The sequence below is a fragment of the Ptychodera flava genome, chromosome 7 (assembly GCF_041260155.1).
Source record: "Ptychodera flava strain L36383 chromosome 7, AS_Pfla_20210202, whole genome shotgun sequence".
NCBI classification, from domain to species: domain Eukaryota; kingdom Metazoa; phylum Hemichordata; class Enteropneusta; family Ptychoderidae; genus Ptychodera; species Ptychodera flava.
The window spans coordinates 22281109-22295182 of NC_091934.1; the positions used below are offsets into that span (position 1 = coordinate 22281109).

The 14074-nt window shown below is 38.0% G+C and overlaps 1 protein-coding gene across 9 annotated transcripts in view; it reads left to right on the top strand.

Annotated features, from left to right (window-relative positions):
- LOC139137033 (tumor protein 63-like) overlaps positions 1-14074 on the top strand; it is a 72188-nt gene that overhangs the window by 11533 nt on the left and 46581 nt on the right. For 2 of the 9 annotated variants that reach the window (XM_070704955.1, XM_070704963.1), the window contains exon 1: positions 4382-4569. The exons of 5 other annotated variants lie outside the window; for them this stretch is intronic. In XM_070704955.1, the coding sequence (XP_070561056.1) occupies positions 4522-4569 (48 nt within the window). In that variant the 5' untranslated portion in view covers positions 4382-4521. Of the gene's footprint in view, positions 1-4364; positions 4570-14074 lie in introns of those variants that run through there. 2 more of the 9 variants (XM_070704965.1, XM_070704960.1) reach the window with 2 other exon arrangements.

Sequence of the window (14074 nt, forward strand, 5' to 3'; positions counted from 1 at the left end):
CCTCCATATTTGGTATGATGGGAGACCTTATGACACCACATCCTGTACCTCATTTATTATGCGCATATCTAATTCTGAGCCAGCCAATAGAGCTAGAGGTCTGATTTTTGGTATATAGGGATAACTTAGCAATACAATTTTTTTGACAAAATGTCATGTGACCTCGATGACCTTTGACCTCAAATATACATATATGGCCATAACTAAGTAACCACAAGTGCTACACCCTTCATATTTGGTATGATGGGAGACCTTATGACGTCACATCCTGTACCTTATTAATTATGCGCATATCTAATTCTGAGCCAGCCAATAGAGCTAGAGGTCTGATTTTTGGTATATAGGTATAACTTAGCAATACAATTTTTTTGACAAAATGTCATGTGACCCGATGACCTTTGACCTCAAATATACATATATGGCCATAACTAAGTAACCCCAAGTGCTACACCCTTCATATTTGGTATGATGGGAGACCTTATGACACCACATCCTGTACCTCATTAATTATGCGCATATCTAATTCTGAGCCAGCCAATAGAGCTAGAGGTCTGATTTTTGGTATATAGGGATAACTTAGCAATACAATTTTTTTGACAAAATGTCATGTGACCTCGATGACCTTTGACCTCAAATATACATATATTGCCATAACTAAGTAACCACAAGTGCTACACCCTTCATATTTGGTATGATGGGAGACCTTATGACATCACATCCTGTACCTCATTAATTATGCGCATATCTAATTCTGAGCCAGCCAATAGAGCTAGAGGTCTGATTTTTGGTATATAGGGATAACTTAGCAATACAATTTTTTGACAAAATGTCATGTGACCCCGATGACCTTTGACCTCAAATATACATATATGGCCATAACTGAGTAACTTTAAGTGCTACACCCTCCATATTTGGTATGATGGGAGACCTTATGACATCACATCCTGTATTATGCACATATCTAATTCTGAGCCAGCCAATAGAGCTAGAGGTCTGATTTTAATCAAGTTAGGTAAGGATTTGAAAGGATATATCAGCAGTGGGAACCATTAAGGGGTGACATGAAAGATATTTGCTAATTTGCATATTTAATGAACTTTCCTAATTAGGGATATATATCTAAATTAACTTGATTTTAGTCATTGAAACTTGCTATATACATCAAAGATACTGTGATATAACATTATTGAAAGTCAAAAGACATTTTTACTTCAGCCAATTCCTAATTTGCATATTAAATGAATTTTCATACTTAGGGATATTCATCTGAATTGACTTGATCAAAATTGATGTAACTTGCTATGTACATTTCAGACACTGTAATACAATATTATTGAAAGTCATTAAGCATTTTCTCTTCAGCCAATTCCTAATTGGCATGTTTAATGAACTTTCCTAATTAGAGATATATATCTGAATTGACTTGACCAAAGTTGACAAAACTTGCTACATATATTGCAGATACCATGATACAACATTATTGACAATCATTAAGCATTTTTACTTAAGTCAATTCCTAATTACATATTTAATGAACTTTGCTTATTAGGGATATATACTGGGATTTACTTGATCAAAGTTGGCAAAACATGACAACTTTGATGATTATACCTGGTTAAAACAATATCGAAAGTCATTTCACATTTTCATGTCAGCTAATTTACAATTTGCATATCTAATGAGCTTTCACAGCTCGGCATATATGGCTTGAAAGACTTGGCCAACGGTAATTACACTTGCTATGTAAAATGGTGATACAATGACAGCAGTCAAAGAACTTAATATTTTTATTTCAGCTAATTACATATCTGTATACTTCATGACCTTTATGAATTAATCGGCGGTGATTATTGTTCATTATGTTGATCATAATACTTTCAATGAAGTTGCAAACATGTGGCAAAGGTTCAAATTTACACAAACTGTATGAAACACGTGAGCATTTTCAGTTCATATCTGGTTAGATTGTCTAAGTCCAGTGGATTTGTTGCCATGGAAACTAGGTGGAGTATAGGAGCAATGTCATTAGGAGTGTACGTGATGGTATTTGCCAAATCCTTTGCATACACTGTAGCCATTTGTATGGTTAGAAGCTAATTTGTTGTCGTATTTGCATACCAATTTGAATGTGAATGGAAACTGAGACAGATCTTATACATGTGACTCCTCAGCCGGCGTGGCGTGTGAAGTTTGAAGAGGGGGTCAGAGGTCATCGCTGGCAGCGATCCAAGTCATCATTCATAGGCATTCTGATGATCAACTGATACCAAGAACTGTTCTTGGTATGTCTCTGACTGTAGAATGTGTGGTCTAGATTCCATTACAGTGTTACCTGCCTAGAAAATTTAGAAATGTTCAGTTTATATTTCACAAATGAATGAAAAGGTAAGATTTGGCGTTTTGCTGCAACCTGAAGAAATTATTTAACAATTTCTTGTTTTAGTTGAGTTAATTAATTACGATGAATTACTTACAGTGTGTAGTAACTTTTGATTTTGCTAATTTGATTTTTCTAGTGTTTCAAAATTGTAGGTGATTTTAACATATTTCTGTTAAACTCTTGGTGATCCTCACAGTTGCGTTCTTTATGGAACATTTTTCAAAGCATTTCTTTTTGAAGTACAGCTGATGATATCTATCTCTGTCAAGCTAATACATCAACTAACGGATATATAACCTGACAACTTTGTGATATCTTGGTAATGTGTTGTCATTGTGTAATTTATGGATGTACTATGTATACATCAGTAAAGATCATTTGTTATTTACAGTAATAAGGCAGTGTACCTCATGTATAATTGAGCCTTTCATTGCCAAAGTAAATTTTTGTAGCCTAAAACGTAGCATAGTCAATAAAATTTTGATAAAAAACTACAGCCAATGAAATATGTCTATTTGGTCATAAAAATAAAAAGTATAGAAAAATTATAGAAGAATTCATAAAAATTTGTGAAATTTGTGAAATGTTGCTGCACTAAAATTTTGGTGGGAAAGATTACTGCACTCAAAGGGTCAATGAAAAATGTTAAAAATATAAACTGAACATCCCTTCTGTGGCCTTGTGTTGAGGACCCTACCAAAAGAACCCATAGAAAGTGAACACTTCTCAATGCCTGGAGTATCAATCAACTTGTGCATCTCCAATCCCCTGTGAACAGGTCCACAATCACCATTGATAACAATGGGTTTGGGCCAAACCCTCGTGGTTAAAGACAGCTTTCACCTCCGTCTGTATATGTCTCAAAAATTAATTCAGGTGTTTTCATTTCATAGCCTTTTTAATATTGATGTCCAATTCTTCGGATTTGAAAAGTGTTATTGGACCACAGGATTTTTTCATTCGGTGTGTTTTATGACACGGAAAATAAGAAGTGCCTAATCCCTTTTCACTGCCAAGTTTTGACTTTCCTCTTGTTATCTTTGGTCTGGTTGACCTTACTGACAGACAATTGATGTGAAAGAGATGATATGCACTCACAATACAGCCAACGTCAACAGGTAGCTTCCTAAGTTTCAATTTGCCGACGGAGCAAGAATAGCAAGACAAATTGACCCATTCGCCCATTGAGACATTACTTCCACATTAATGGTGATACTGAAAGTGAGTTAGACTCATTGAAATGGAGACAAAAGCTACAGCACTGTGTGAAAAGTGATTGCTGTAGTATGAAATTCAATCAACTCCATTCATCAAGTGAACCTGCAGACAAGTTTTAGTTGTGGACACTGAGGGCGCTATACTTTACCACAGATTTCTTCTGCATATGATTTTTCCCTTATTGTTCAGGCAGTCTTGGTTGTCAAGAGTCACCATTTCGCAAGCATCTCCCAAGGTAGTCATTGAGGTGCCCAAATCACGTGCAGAAAGCCGCCTTACACACGCATTCTTATATTTTTCAGCCTTGATTTATAATGTTTAGGGGGCGTTGTGGACGCGGCAGTTTGTTCTTTCATACCTGTTGAGCCCGTTTCATTCAAGGCAGCGAGATATGCGGAGATAAACAATGGTATTGTTTGGACACACATGAGCATGTCTGGAGGTTACAAACAACTCTCTGTAGCTTTCTTTCAAGTAACAAAAGAGTGATACCCCAGTAGGCACCAGTGCCTTGTGTGTCTACAAACACCACAGGTATGCTACCTCCCCCCTAACTAAAATGGTTATGGAGCAGCGCATTTATTCTGTACTGGTGTAATTCCTTTCTAAACATGGATTAATCGTAGTTTGGCTTCTCTTGGTCGTTAGACTGTTTGAGACTGACAAAGCCATAGGAAGAGCTTAGAACCAAACTGATTGGCCGCTTGAATTCTGTTGGCACCTGGCCAAGCCAAGGCACGTGTGAATGACAATAAACTGTCTGAATGAATACTACAGTGGCTGTCCAAGCAGCACTGAAGGACGCTTAAGTCGAAGTTGAAAAAACCCGACAAAACAAACTAGGAAGTGTTTGATGGTTTGTGGCACGGTTGTGATAGATACCAGTGCTTGTTATTTGCTGTTGTATCCTAGTAGATGTTGAGATGAAATCGTTTTCAAGATGTCCTTGGCAATGTGTACAGTCCCAGCAGGTGAGTACAAGACACAAAAGACTAAAAACCATCCTTCCGGCTGTGTTGTGTTCCGTCTATTGTTTAGTGGTTTTCTTCTTTTGTTGGCATTTGGTTCGGCAAACCGCACATTTAAAATTGTTTTAGGAGTTTTGTGGTTTTCAACTCTGCCAAGAGTAATAGACTATGCGATGGTGTCGTGGATTATTTTAATGCAAATCTTCAAATAATAATATAACGATGTAATTTTGTATTTTTTCAAATTTCTCCTGTGTATGCTTCTGTACTTTAAGAATCTGATGAACACAAATGTAGGTTACTAACAGGTATGTGTATGCTATCACCTTCAAACGTTCTCTCAGGTCAGTTGTCCTAAAATGAACAGTTTCAAGTAAATGTGTAAGAAGACATTAAAAATATTTGCCGGATGCCATTGCTGGCAAAGGAATAATGGCCACAGAGAAATCTTTGCGCAATAGATCAGGACCCTGACATATATCACGCAGAACAGCCTGTGATTTGTGTGTCAACAACAAACCACAAGCCCTGTATTTTGAGGAACTGGTAATACCGTAGTGGCTTGAATTTTAGGTGTTAGCTATTTCGTAACAATGATAGCCCAACTACTATGATATTTGTCAACATCGTATCAGCCTCCCTATTTGAAAAAAAAAAGCACGTCATACAAATTTGATGTCGCAGGTTTCATTTGTTTTGGCCTTTCTCAGATACAGTTGTTCAAAAAAAATTGATGATTGGAATGTTGGAATGTTTGTGTCCCCGGGGCGAATGATTAATCTTCCATACTGCTGTCTGATATATACATGTATGCTCACCTGCCCTGGGGCCATCATTAACTGGAGGGATTTTCCTCCCCTTGTTCTTTGTTCTGCGATCAGTGGCTCTGAGAATTGTCCGAAATATCAACGGTAAACTTCTGGAGAACTGTGGAAAGTAGGTCAGCTTACGGGAAAAGACAGATCAAGGAATTTTTCTGTATTTTTTTGTTTTTCTACACCGTCACCAGTGTTAGAATTGTATGCTTCAATTGTGACCACAGTACGACTAGCGTTTGTTACCTCTTTTCATGAGCTTAAATCGTAGAATCCTTAGACTACTTTGGAACCCTGTAAAATTGTAATCTTTGATTCTTGGGAACCAAAACTGTAAAATTTTGATACATATTGCATTTTGCTTTAGCGAAAATTTGAAAAGAACTTATTTCGCAGGCGGTGATAGGTTCCAATATTTCTACATGGGTGTACCAAAGATGTGAGATAGACAACTTATGCAAGATTTGGATGTCTAGCTTGCTAATGTTTCTACTGCAAGGAGGAGGAGTTTATGGACATACAAAGATTATACAGTTCCTCCTGTTTCAATATTCGGTCTTTCAAACTGAAGGACACAAATTGACAAGAGATTCTTCCACTAATTGGTTTTGCTGCAGATGTTATCTGTCCCTTTGACCAAAAATGTTGTTAAACTTTGCTCCTGGCTACGATGTGTTGTTAGGGTTCAGTCAGAAAACTTGCGTTTGAATATTCGCAGACAAGATAAAACTTCCAACGAAAACAAAAGTTTTGTGTGTTTTGAATCTGGCACCAATCAACTCTCAGTGTCTGTATGGATTGTCTTTTGCTGCAGTTGATGAGCCTGCAGGACCCGTCTCAGTTTTTTATTGACCAGTTCCTTTTGTCTGGACAAGTAGTTTGCAGACTGCTTCCCTGTTTTTTTTGTTGTTGACTGGGCTCTCTATCTCGAAATTTGTCTGTGTCCACTTTTTCAATTTGTCACGCCATTCTCCGTGACCAAAGTTATTTCAGGCCACTTTTCAATTTTGCAGCCCCATTCATCCTTCTTGAATTGAGGCAGTTACAGAAGAGATCTTCAGGGGTTTGATGTGGACAAAGGCCATTGTTTTTACAGCAAGCATCCCACACTTAAAAGGAGTTTCCGTAGACCTATTGTTATTTTTTGTACCTGGGCCTCAATCAGCACACCTTGTTCCTTTTCAGGTGTAGTGTCCATGAGGTAATTTCACTGATTATATTCAAGATTAATGCTTCCTGCCTGGTATTTTTTTTCAACAAGAAGACACAATTGAGAGAAGTCAAAGTTTACTCATTGTTAGCATATTCAGTTTCGCTATTCTTCCCAGAACAATGGCTTTTGTCGCAGGCGTTGACACCCACTGTAAACTTTCACTTTGGTGTTAGGCAGGTTTGAACCTTCCCGATGTTAACCCCTTTGAGTGCTGTATTTTTCCCACCAAAATTTTAGTGCAACATTTTACCAATTTTTATGAACTTTTCCGTAATTTTTTTGATAATTTTGGACCAAATGAACACAAAATTTAATTGGCCACAGTTTGTTATCAAAATTTTGGCAAAAATCTGACAAAAATTAAATGAGGTATATTTTATAAGGGTGCATGAATTGACTTTGGCGCTCAAAAGGTTTTAAGCATGGTAGTTGTGTGCAAAGAGCTAGCTCTCAGCAGTGTGCAAAATGTCACAACATGAAGGGGTCTTCTTATCAACAATTCTCTGCTCTCAGCTGTATGTGTTTTCAAACTTAATACACATGTACAAGATTCAGCTGAGGTGTAGGATATGTTTATTGGGAAATGTATAATCGTTATATGGCTTGGACATGATTTTCTCTGCCAATTACAAATATTGGTTTTTAAGTCCATTGTTTTCCTATGCAAACACTTTCATTGTGACACACAGAGAAAAAAAGGTTCAACTTGTGCTTTCTCTTTCAACTTGTACATACTCTTTGTCTCTTTAATTTGAGGATTTCCCCCCTGATGAGAGATTTACAAAACTTAGCCAAAAACTTCTAATTGCTCTTTGCCAAAACTTTAACAAACCACTGAAGACATTTATCCATGCCTTTGTAGTAGAGAAAGGTTTGTTAGCTTGGTGTAGCTTGGTGATGTTCAATGCCACAGTGGAAGGGCACTGATTCAAATGACAGCAGTATCAGTGGTATGCAGGGTATGAGATCTTTTACCTTTCCACCACAATGGTTTAGCCCAAACCCATTGTTATAAATGGTGAGTGTGGACCTGTTTACAGGGAATTTGGGGTGAACAGGTTAAAATTTGCCCCAGCAATGGACCAATGACAATACATTACTAATTTTTTTTTGGTTTTACCTCTGTATATAATTCATCGGTGTTGGTACATGTAGCTGCAATCTCAACAGATACTGTGATACATATAAGCATATGCTACTGCTTTGAACAGTCAGTTGAACAGGTGTTATTGATATTTTAAAAATCAACTTTATCTCAAAAACTATGAAATTCTTGAGTGATGACAAAATTAGATGGTCACGAAAGTGAATACAACGCCTTGTTAATTCAGTCAATATGTTAAGTGAAATTTTCACAGGTGAAAAGCAATATCATCGCGTCATTTCAGTAAGGTCGTAACTTGAAATTTAAGAATTTAACAAATGCGTCAGGAAAAGTCAATTTCTTAAAAATTAAAGTTATAATCTGAATGCAAATTATGTTCTAATGAATATTGAATAATGGTTATGCAAAAATTTTTACTTTGTTTTACTTTAAGTAAATCTACCATGTCATTTTACATTTTCTGAAGAGTCAGTTTCTTGCACTGACATGACCAATATATGCCAGCAACTCCAGGCTGCTCTGACCTGATGCCATTGTAGGATTCATTGCAAGTAGCAGCTATTCAGTCATTAACATGCAAAAATAAATATGAGTCATGCGCTATTGGTAGAATCTGTGAATACCTGTACCTGTGTTGTTGATAAAACACAAATATTGCATTTCAAAGGCTGGATTGTAATCATACCTGCAAAGCCGAAATATTTGTCAGAATTTCTGTTACTAGCTGAGCAGCAAATATAGTGCATAATTATGTTATATTAATGTTTGTTAATAAACCTGCAATCATGATTAGCGGCCGAGGGTTTCAAAGACACTTGGTTTTGTGACATATGTTTCTGTTTTTTAGCCCTAGGTTCTGGGTATTTCATAAACTCCACTGTGACACAGGCTTTAGTTGCTACACATCATAAATTGTAAAAATATACTGTGATGGTAGGTTGAGTGTGGACGTCACTATTGAAATGATAGAGTAACTGCCATACCACACCTCACAGGTTCAGGTAGAATGCCCCTCAGGTACAGACATTCAGATTTTCAAACTGTTACAATATTCTTTTGGCCTATCACTCGAAGGGGGGGGGGGGGCTCATTTTGAAGCTTATGGAGTACATACAGCTTTCACTGACTTAGTTCTGTGAAAATCTGGAATTTTATTTTCCTGATAGAGATAACACAGAGATGACAGCCATTTTAAATTTCCAATATTGGTGAAGATTTGTCTGGGAGTATTAAAATTTTCATGGTGACCCCAATTTTTATTCTTGATTTTGAAAGAATGATTGAAAGTTTCACTGAGGAAAGTTTGACCAAAAGTTCAAGTCTCTCATCATTGATATGGAAAAACTACCTTTATGGAGTTATATTGGCTCAGGACTTTGTTTGGAATAGTATTCCCATGTCAACATTGTTGAAAAGTCCCCCTGTAGAGTTATTACTCCGAGTCTGGTTCTAATATGACTGCTAAGTACATGTGTTAACTCTAAAATTTCAGAGTGAATCTTTTGCGAACGAAACTGTAGTCAGTCAGGCTAATTATGCTGTTTACAGAAGGTGGTAGCCAGTTTCGGGTTTCCCTGCTCATTTTGATGTTTGCCGAGTGATGGATGGAAATGCCAGAAGTCGGTGAGGTCTGAAGTGGGTGTAAGTTTTGAGAGAAGGAGAGAATTCCTTGAGTTTCTGTAGATTGATACTGGTACCGTTTGCTGTAATTCATCTAGATGGAGTGTTGAAGAAAGCTATTGGTGTGACCTGCTTTCATTGAACCATAGATAGCTTTCTGGTTGTATTGGTCCAAGGTTCCTGGCACTGGTGATGGTACATGGTTTTGGAAATGCCCAGCACATTCTAATGAAGTTAAAGGCCTGATTCTCAATCCCACCCTTGTATTTAAATTAGCTACTTTCAAAAAAACACATTGAGTTTATTTTTATTAAACTTGTCAAAACTGCAATTTAGTAACAGCATCACTGTTGTCCAGCATTTTGGCTTGGTCATTGACTTTTAGTTTTAGTGTGGCTGGCATCTGTGAATTGAAGTGAGGAAAGGAAAAAACTATGACTGAGTGGTCATGCAGTAGATACATATCCTAAATCCATTTCCATTAGGATGGAGTTTTCCTTAGTGAATGCCAATCAAAGTTCATAATTAAATGAGCTGCATATTGCTAGAATAACTTGATGTAATTGACTTCAACTTGAATATCTGAATGATCTGTCACACTTCTTGAAGGAGATCCCAGTTGTGTGGTCTGCTTGGAGAAGATGCGTAAGAAAAGGGTCATGACCTCAGTAATTGAACCACATGTTGAACTGGCTTGGAGCAGATTCAATGGTCCTTCCGATTTTCTCCAGATTGTCTTGTGCTGGAACAAGGTCAATGGTTGTCCTTGTTGACAGTCCAGGGGATTACCCTATCAACAGACCATCACAACACCCAACATCTGTTGCTAGGAGATGGATTAGTAACTTTGTAGCAGGATAGGAATGCGACAGGACGGTGGGCTGGTTGGTTGGCATGTCAAGATGATAGCGTGCATGTTCAATACAATGTAGCCGTGGTACTGTGGTCAGTGTTTTATTCTTTGTTCCTCTGCTCAAGTAAAGTAGGGTTTTTGGTTTTGCACATGTCAAGAATAGTGAACATATCAAACGTAATCACAGCTCTAAGTGATTTACGACAAAAAGTAGTGCCTACAATGTATGTGATTTCAAACATACGCCTCATCTATAGAGTTTGTGAAGTGTATCTTATACGTTTGACCTAGTTGTGCCTATTTATGGTTGTCTTGGCTTTATTTTTTCTGGAAGTGTGTCTACAGGTGAAATATTCTACTTACAAAACTGTACTCAGTAAGTTACAGGTTTACTTTTCAATGGAAACTTCACACTAGAGTGAAACGATTTGGTTACAGGGCACTTCTATGCACAGAAGTATGGAAGCTTGCTATCAGAGGGAACAATGAGATCGCAAATTCACGCTGGCATGGCGCTGTATCAAGCATGCTTGTACACTCATTCATGTGCACACAGCCAGAAATACACATTGTGTCCACACACGCCTCACAATACAAAATGAAGTATATATGATTTCTGCAGCTAGTGCATGGCTTCTGTGAAATAAATCACCTGAATAATACTTTCTGACGAGTGCCCCATGAAAACACTTTTTATCAGCTGTAGAAATTTCTTTTGTGGCATTAGTTTTTGTTCATCAACAGGGTCCGTATGTTCCTGGGAAGTTCTGGAATTTTAAAGCCCTTCTGAAAAGTCTTGGAAAAGTCGTTGAAAATGAAATTGAGTGTGGGAAAGTCTTGAAAAATTAACCCACAATTTTCAAAATTGACCAAATGACCAGTTGTAATGTTGAAAAAATGTTATGTAAAATATTACACCCTGTAAAATTGATAAATTGTAAATGTGGTATCTTGAAAATGGCAATTTTTGACCAATAGAGTTTGTAAAAATTGGTGAAAATTTTTAAAAGTCCCTGAATTTTATGTGACTTTGACTTGGCATATTGATCCTGATCAATGCTATATTTCAACATGAATTATTAAAATTTTCTGGCCTTTGGGAGAATTTTTCACGACAATATCGTGTCAGGATAATCGATCATTTCTGATCGAATGCACTAAATCATAAAAACATTTTTGTCACACCTCTGCCTGTTACCACTTGTTTGAACTTCACAGATTTGAAGCATGTTCTCAAGGTCCCAAAGAGTCCAAATTATTAGTTCTTGTGCATGATTTTCCTGATCTAAATATATTCAGCTCAGTTTGTTTTACAATGTGTTTTTCCCGCTTTTAAATTTTCATTCACATTGGTTTATTTTATACTACTGAGTACTGAATCCATTTAAAGTTTGCTGCTGATGTGCAGCTGACTCGGAAGGTTATATATGATTGGTCGATTGTCACTATTCACAGCAACTTAGGGAGTTTGTCGTGTAAAATTCAATGATAACAGTAGGATTTTCCGCCACCCAATTGGGTAACAGCTTCCGAGATGCTGCACATTAGCTGAAAATTTGCTTTTGTCATCAGCGTTTATGGCTTCAAACCTACAATTGTGTAATGTTACTATCGTAAAGAACTGCACACTGTTTATGTGCATTACATCGTACCATTCTGTTATCACTAAGGTTACAGTGTAAGTATACTGCGGGCTACGTAGCAACTCTGATTTAAATGTTGATGCGATTACTATGAATTAAAGCTTAACTTCCTCTTTCTTTAACTGACATTTACAGATCAATGTGATGACAACAATTGATCCGGTATGAAATACCCCTTTTAAAAAATGTTATTGTTCATGTGCTGGATCACAATACTGAATGAACCGGAGTGAATCTAAAATAAAATGAAAGTTGAATTTTCCGTGTAGCACAGCCTAGGAAGTTGCGAGTAATTACTCGCATTTGCGCCTAAAATTTAGGGTAATGCGAGTGAAAATATGAAAACGCTCGCATTTAGCGAGTGGAATTAAAATACGCTCGCATTCAGCGAGTGCAACAACAAGAATAGTCGCATTCAGCGAGTAAACTGTGAGCCATAGACGCGGCCTATATTTAGCGCATTGTTTTGGCTGCTCGTGTAATCTGATAGCGAACAACTGTCTCTCACTTCAAATGTATCAAAAACTTGACTGCCTTGGATTTTCTTTTACTTTGATTGACATTTCCTTTTATTTTTCTGATACATTTTTGTCGGCAAATCTCTGTGTGACGACATCGGACGCTTCTCTTTTCTTTTCATTGGGCAATTTGTTTGATGGACAAGTCCATTGACGTACCGTGCCATTGCCGGGACGACTGTGTTTTGCCGACTCTAAAATTCTATTTTTTCGCATTGGTTATTTGGCCGTGGAGGTGGTACTCTCTAACAAAAAAAAGAACATATAACCACACGTGGTGGCGACGGTACGGCTCCCTGCACTCATAGGTACATGTTCTTGGGAGCACGACAACTTTTCATCAAACTACGACCCAATATTCTGAAGTATTTCAAACAGCGGTGATATAAGCTGACACATCATGAGCAAGAAACAAATTACAGACTTTTTTCGACCGACTGAGATGCGGGCTGAAGTTTCAAGTTCAACACGTGATGATCATCCAGGCGACACATCAGCACGTACGGGTTCTACCGAGGTGACCACGCCTAAACGGCGCAAGGAAGATGGCGGTGGTGCATCAATGATCGTGAACAAAATCAAGCAGGCCCGGATTGGAAAGTCGAAAGACAGTAAACTTGTGCGATGGCATGAACAATTTGAATGGCTTGATGTAGATATGAGTGACGAAAGTAAACATCTTCACTGTGGGAATATTTATCGCGTGTGGTGTCGATGGTGTCGAGCGGCAAAAGAGAAGTCAGAATACGGAAGTGAAGTGGGTAAACTGGTCGAGAAAAAAGAGAGTTTGACTGAACACGCAAGTTCCTTCAAACACATTCGTGCGAGAGACAAGTACTTCGCTCAGTCTGTTGAAGCTAGTCCTCTGGCAAAAGCCTTCCGAAGCAACAAGCCTGGTAGTAGTGACGCTACACTGCGAGAAATGAAAATCAAAATGAACATCGCCTATCTGATCGCTAAACATGAAATGCCGTTCTCTGTATTTCCCACTTTATTGCTCCTACACAGAAAAAACGGAGTCGATATCAATCCAACCTATGACAATACACATAAGTGTGCTGAAATCATCGGTACGATTGCGGACAAAATGAAGAAGGAATTATCAGACTGTGTTCGTGATTCTAATTATATTTCCATTCTGATCGATGGCGATACTGATAGAGCTATGCAGGAGTGTGAAATAGTCTACTTGCGCCATGTTGACAAACAAGTGGAAAACCAAAAGTAAATCTCATCGGACAGAAAGAACTCGAACATGCACACGCTGCAGGCGTGGTAAGTGCGGCAAAATCCCTCTGCGATAAAATAGACGACAACTGGAGGGCGAAGATTGTCGGATTTGGCGCAGACGGCGCATCGGTAAATCTCGGTAAAAATTGCAGCGTGTTCACAATGCTACGAGATGAAGTAAGTTACATCGTGTCCTTTCATTGTATGCCTCATCGGCTGGAACTTGTCATGCTTGCTGTACAGAAAGGCATATCGATGGTGAAAAATGTTCACGATGTTCTGAATATGGTTTGGAAGACGTATCACTACTCTCCAAAGAGTCGCAGAGAGCTCGCATCGCTCGCTTCTGAATTGGGAGTTGATGTTTACACTCCAAGTCCGTGTCGGGAACAAGATGGGCTCCGCACGTGGAAAGAGCACTGCGTATATTTCTGTCATCAAAGCAGAGGGACAAAAACAGTCCATCAACATGCGGCCAGTATGCAGCGGTTTTTAGCACATGCCGAACACC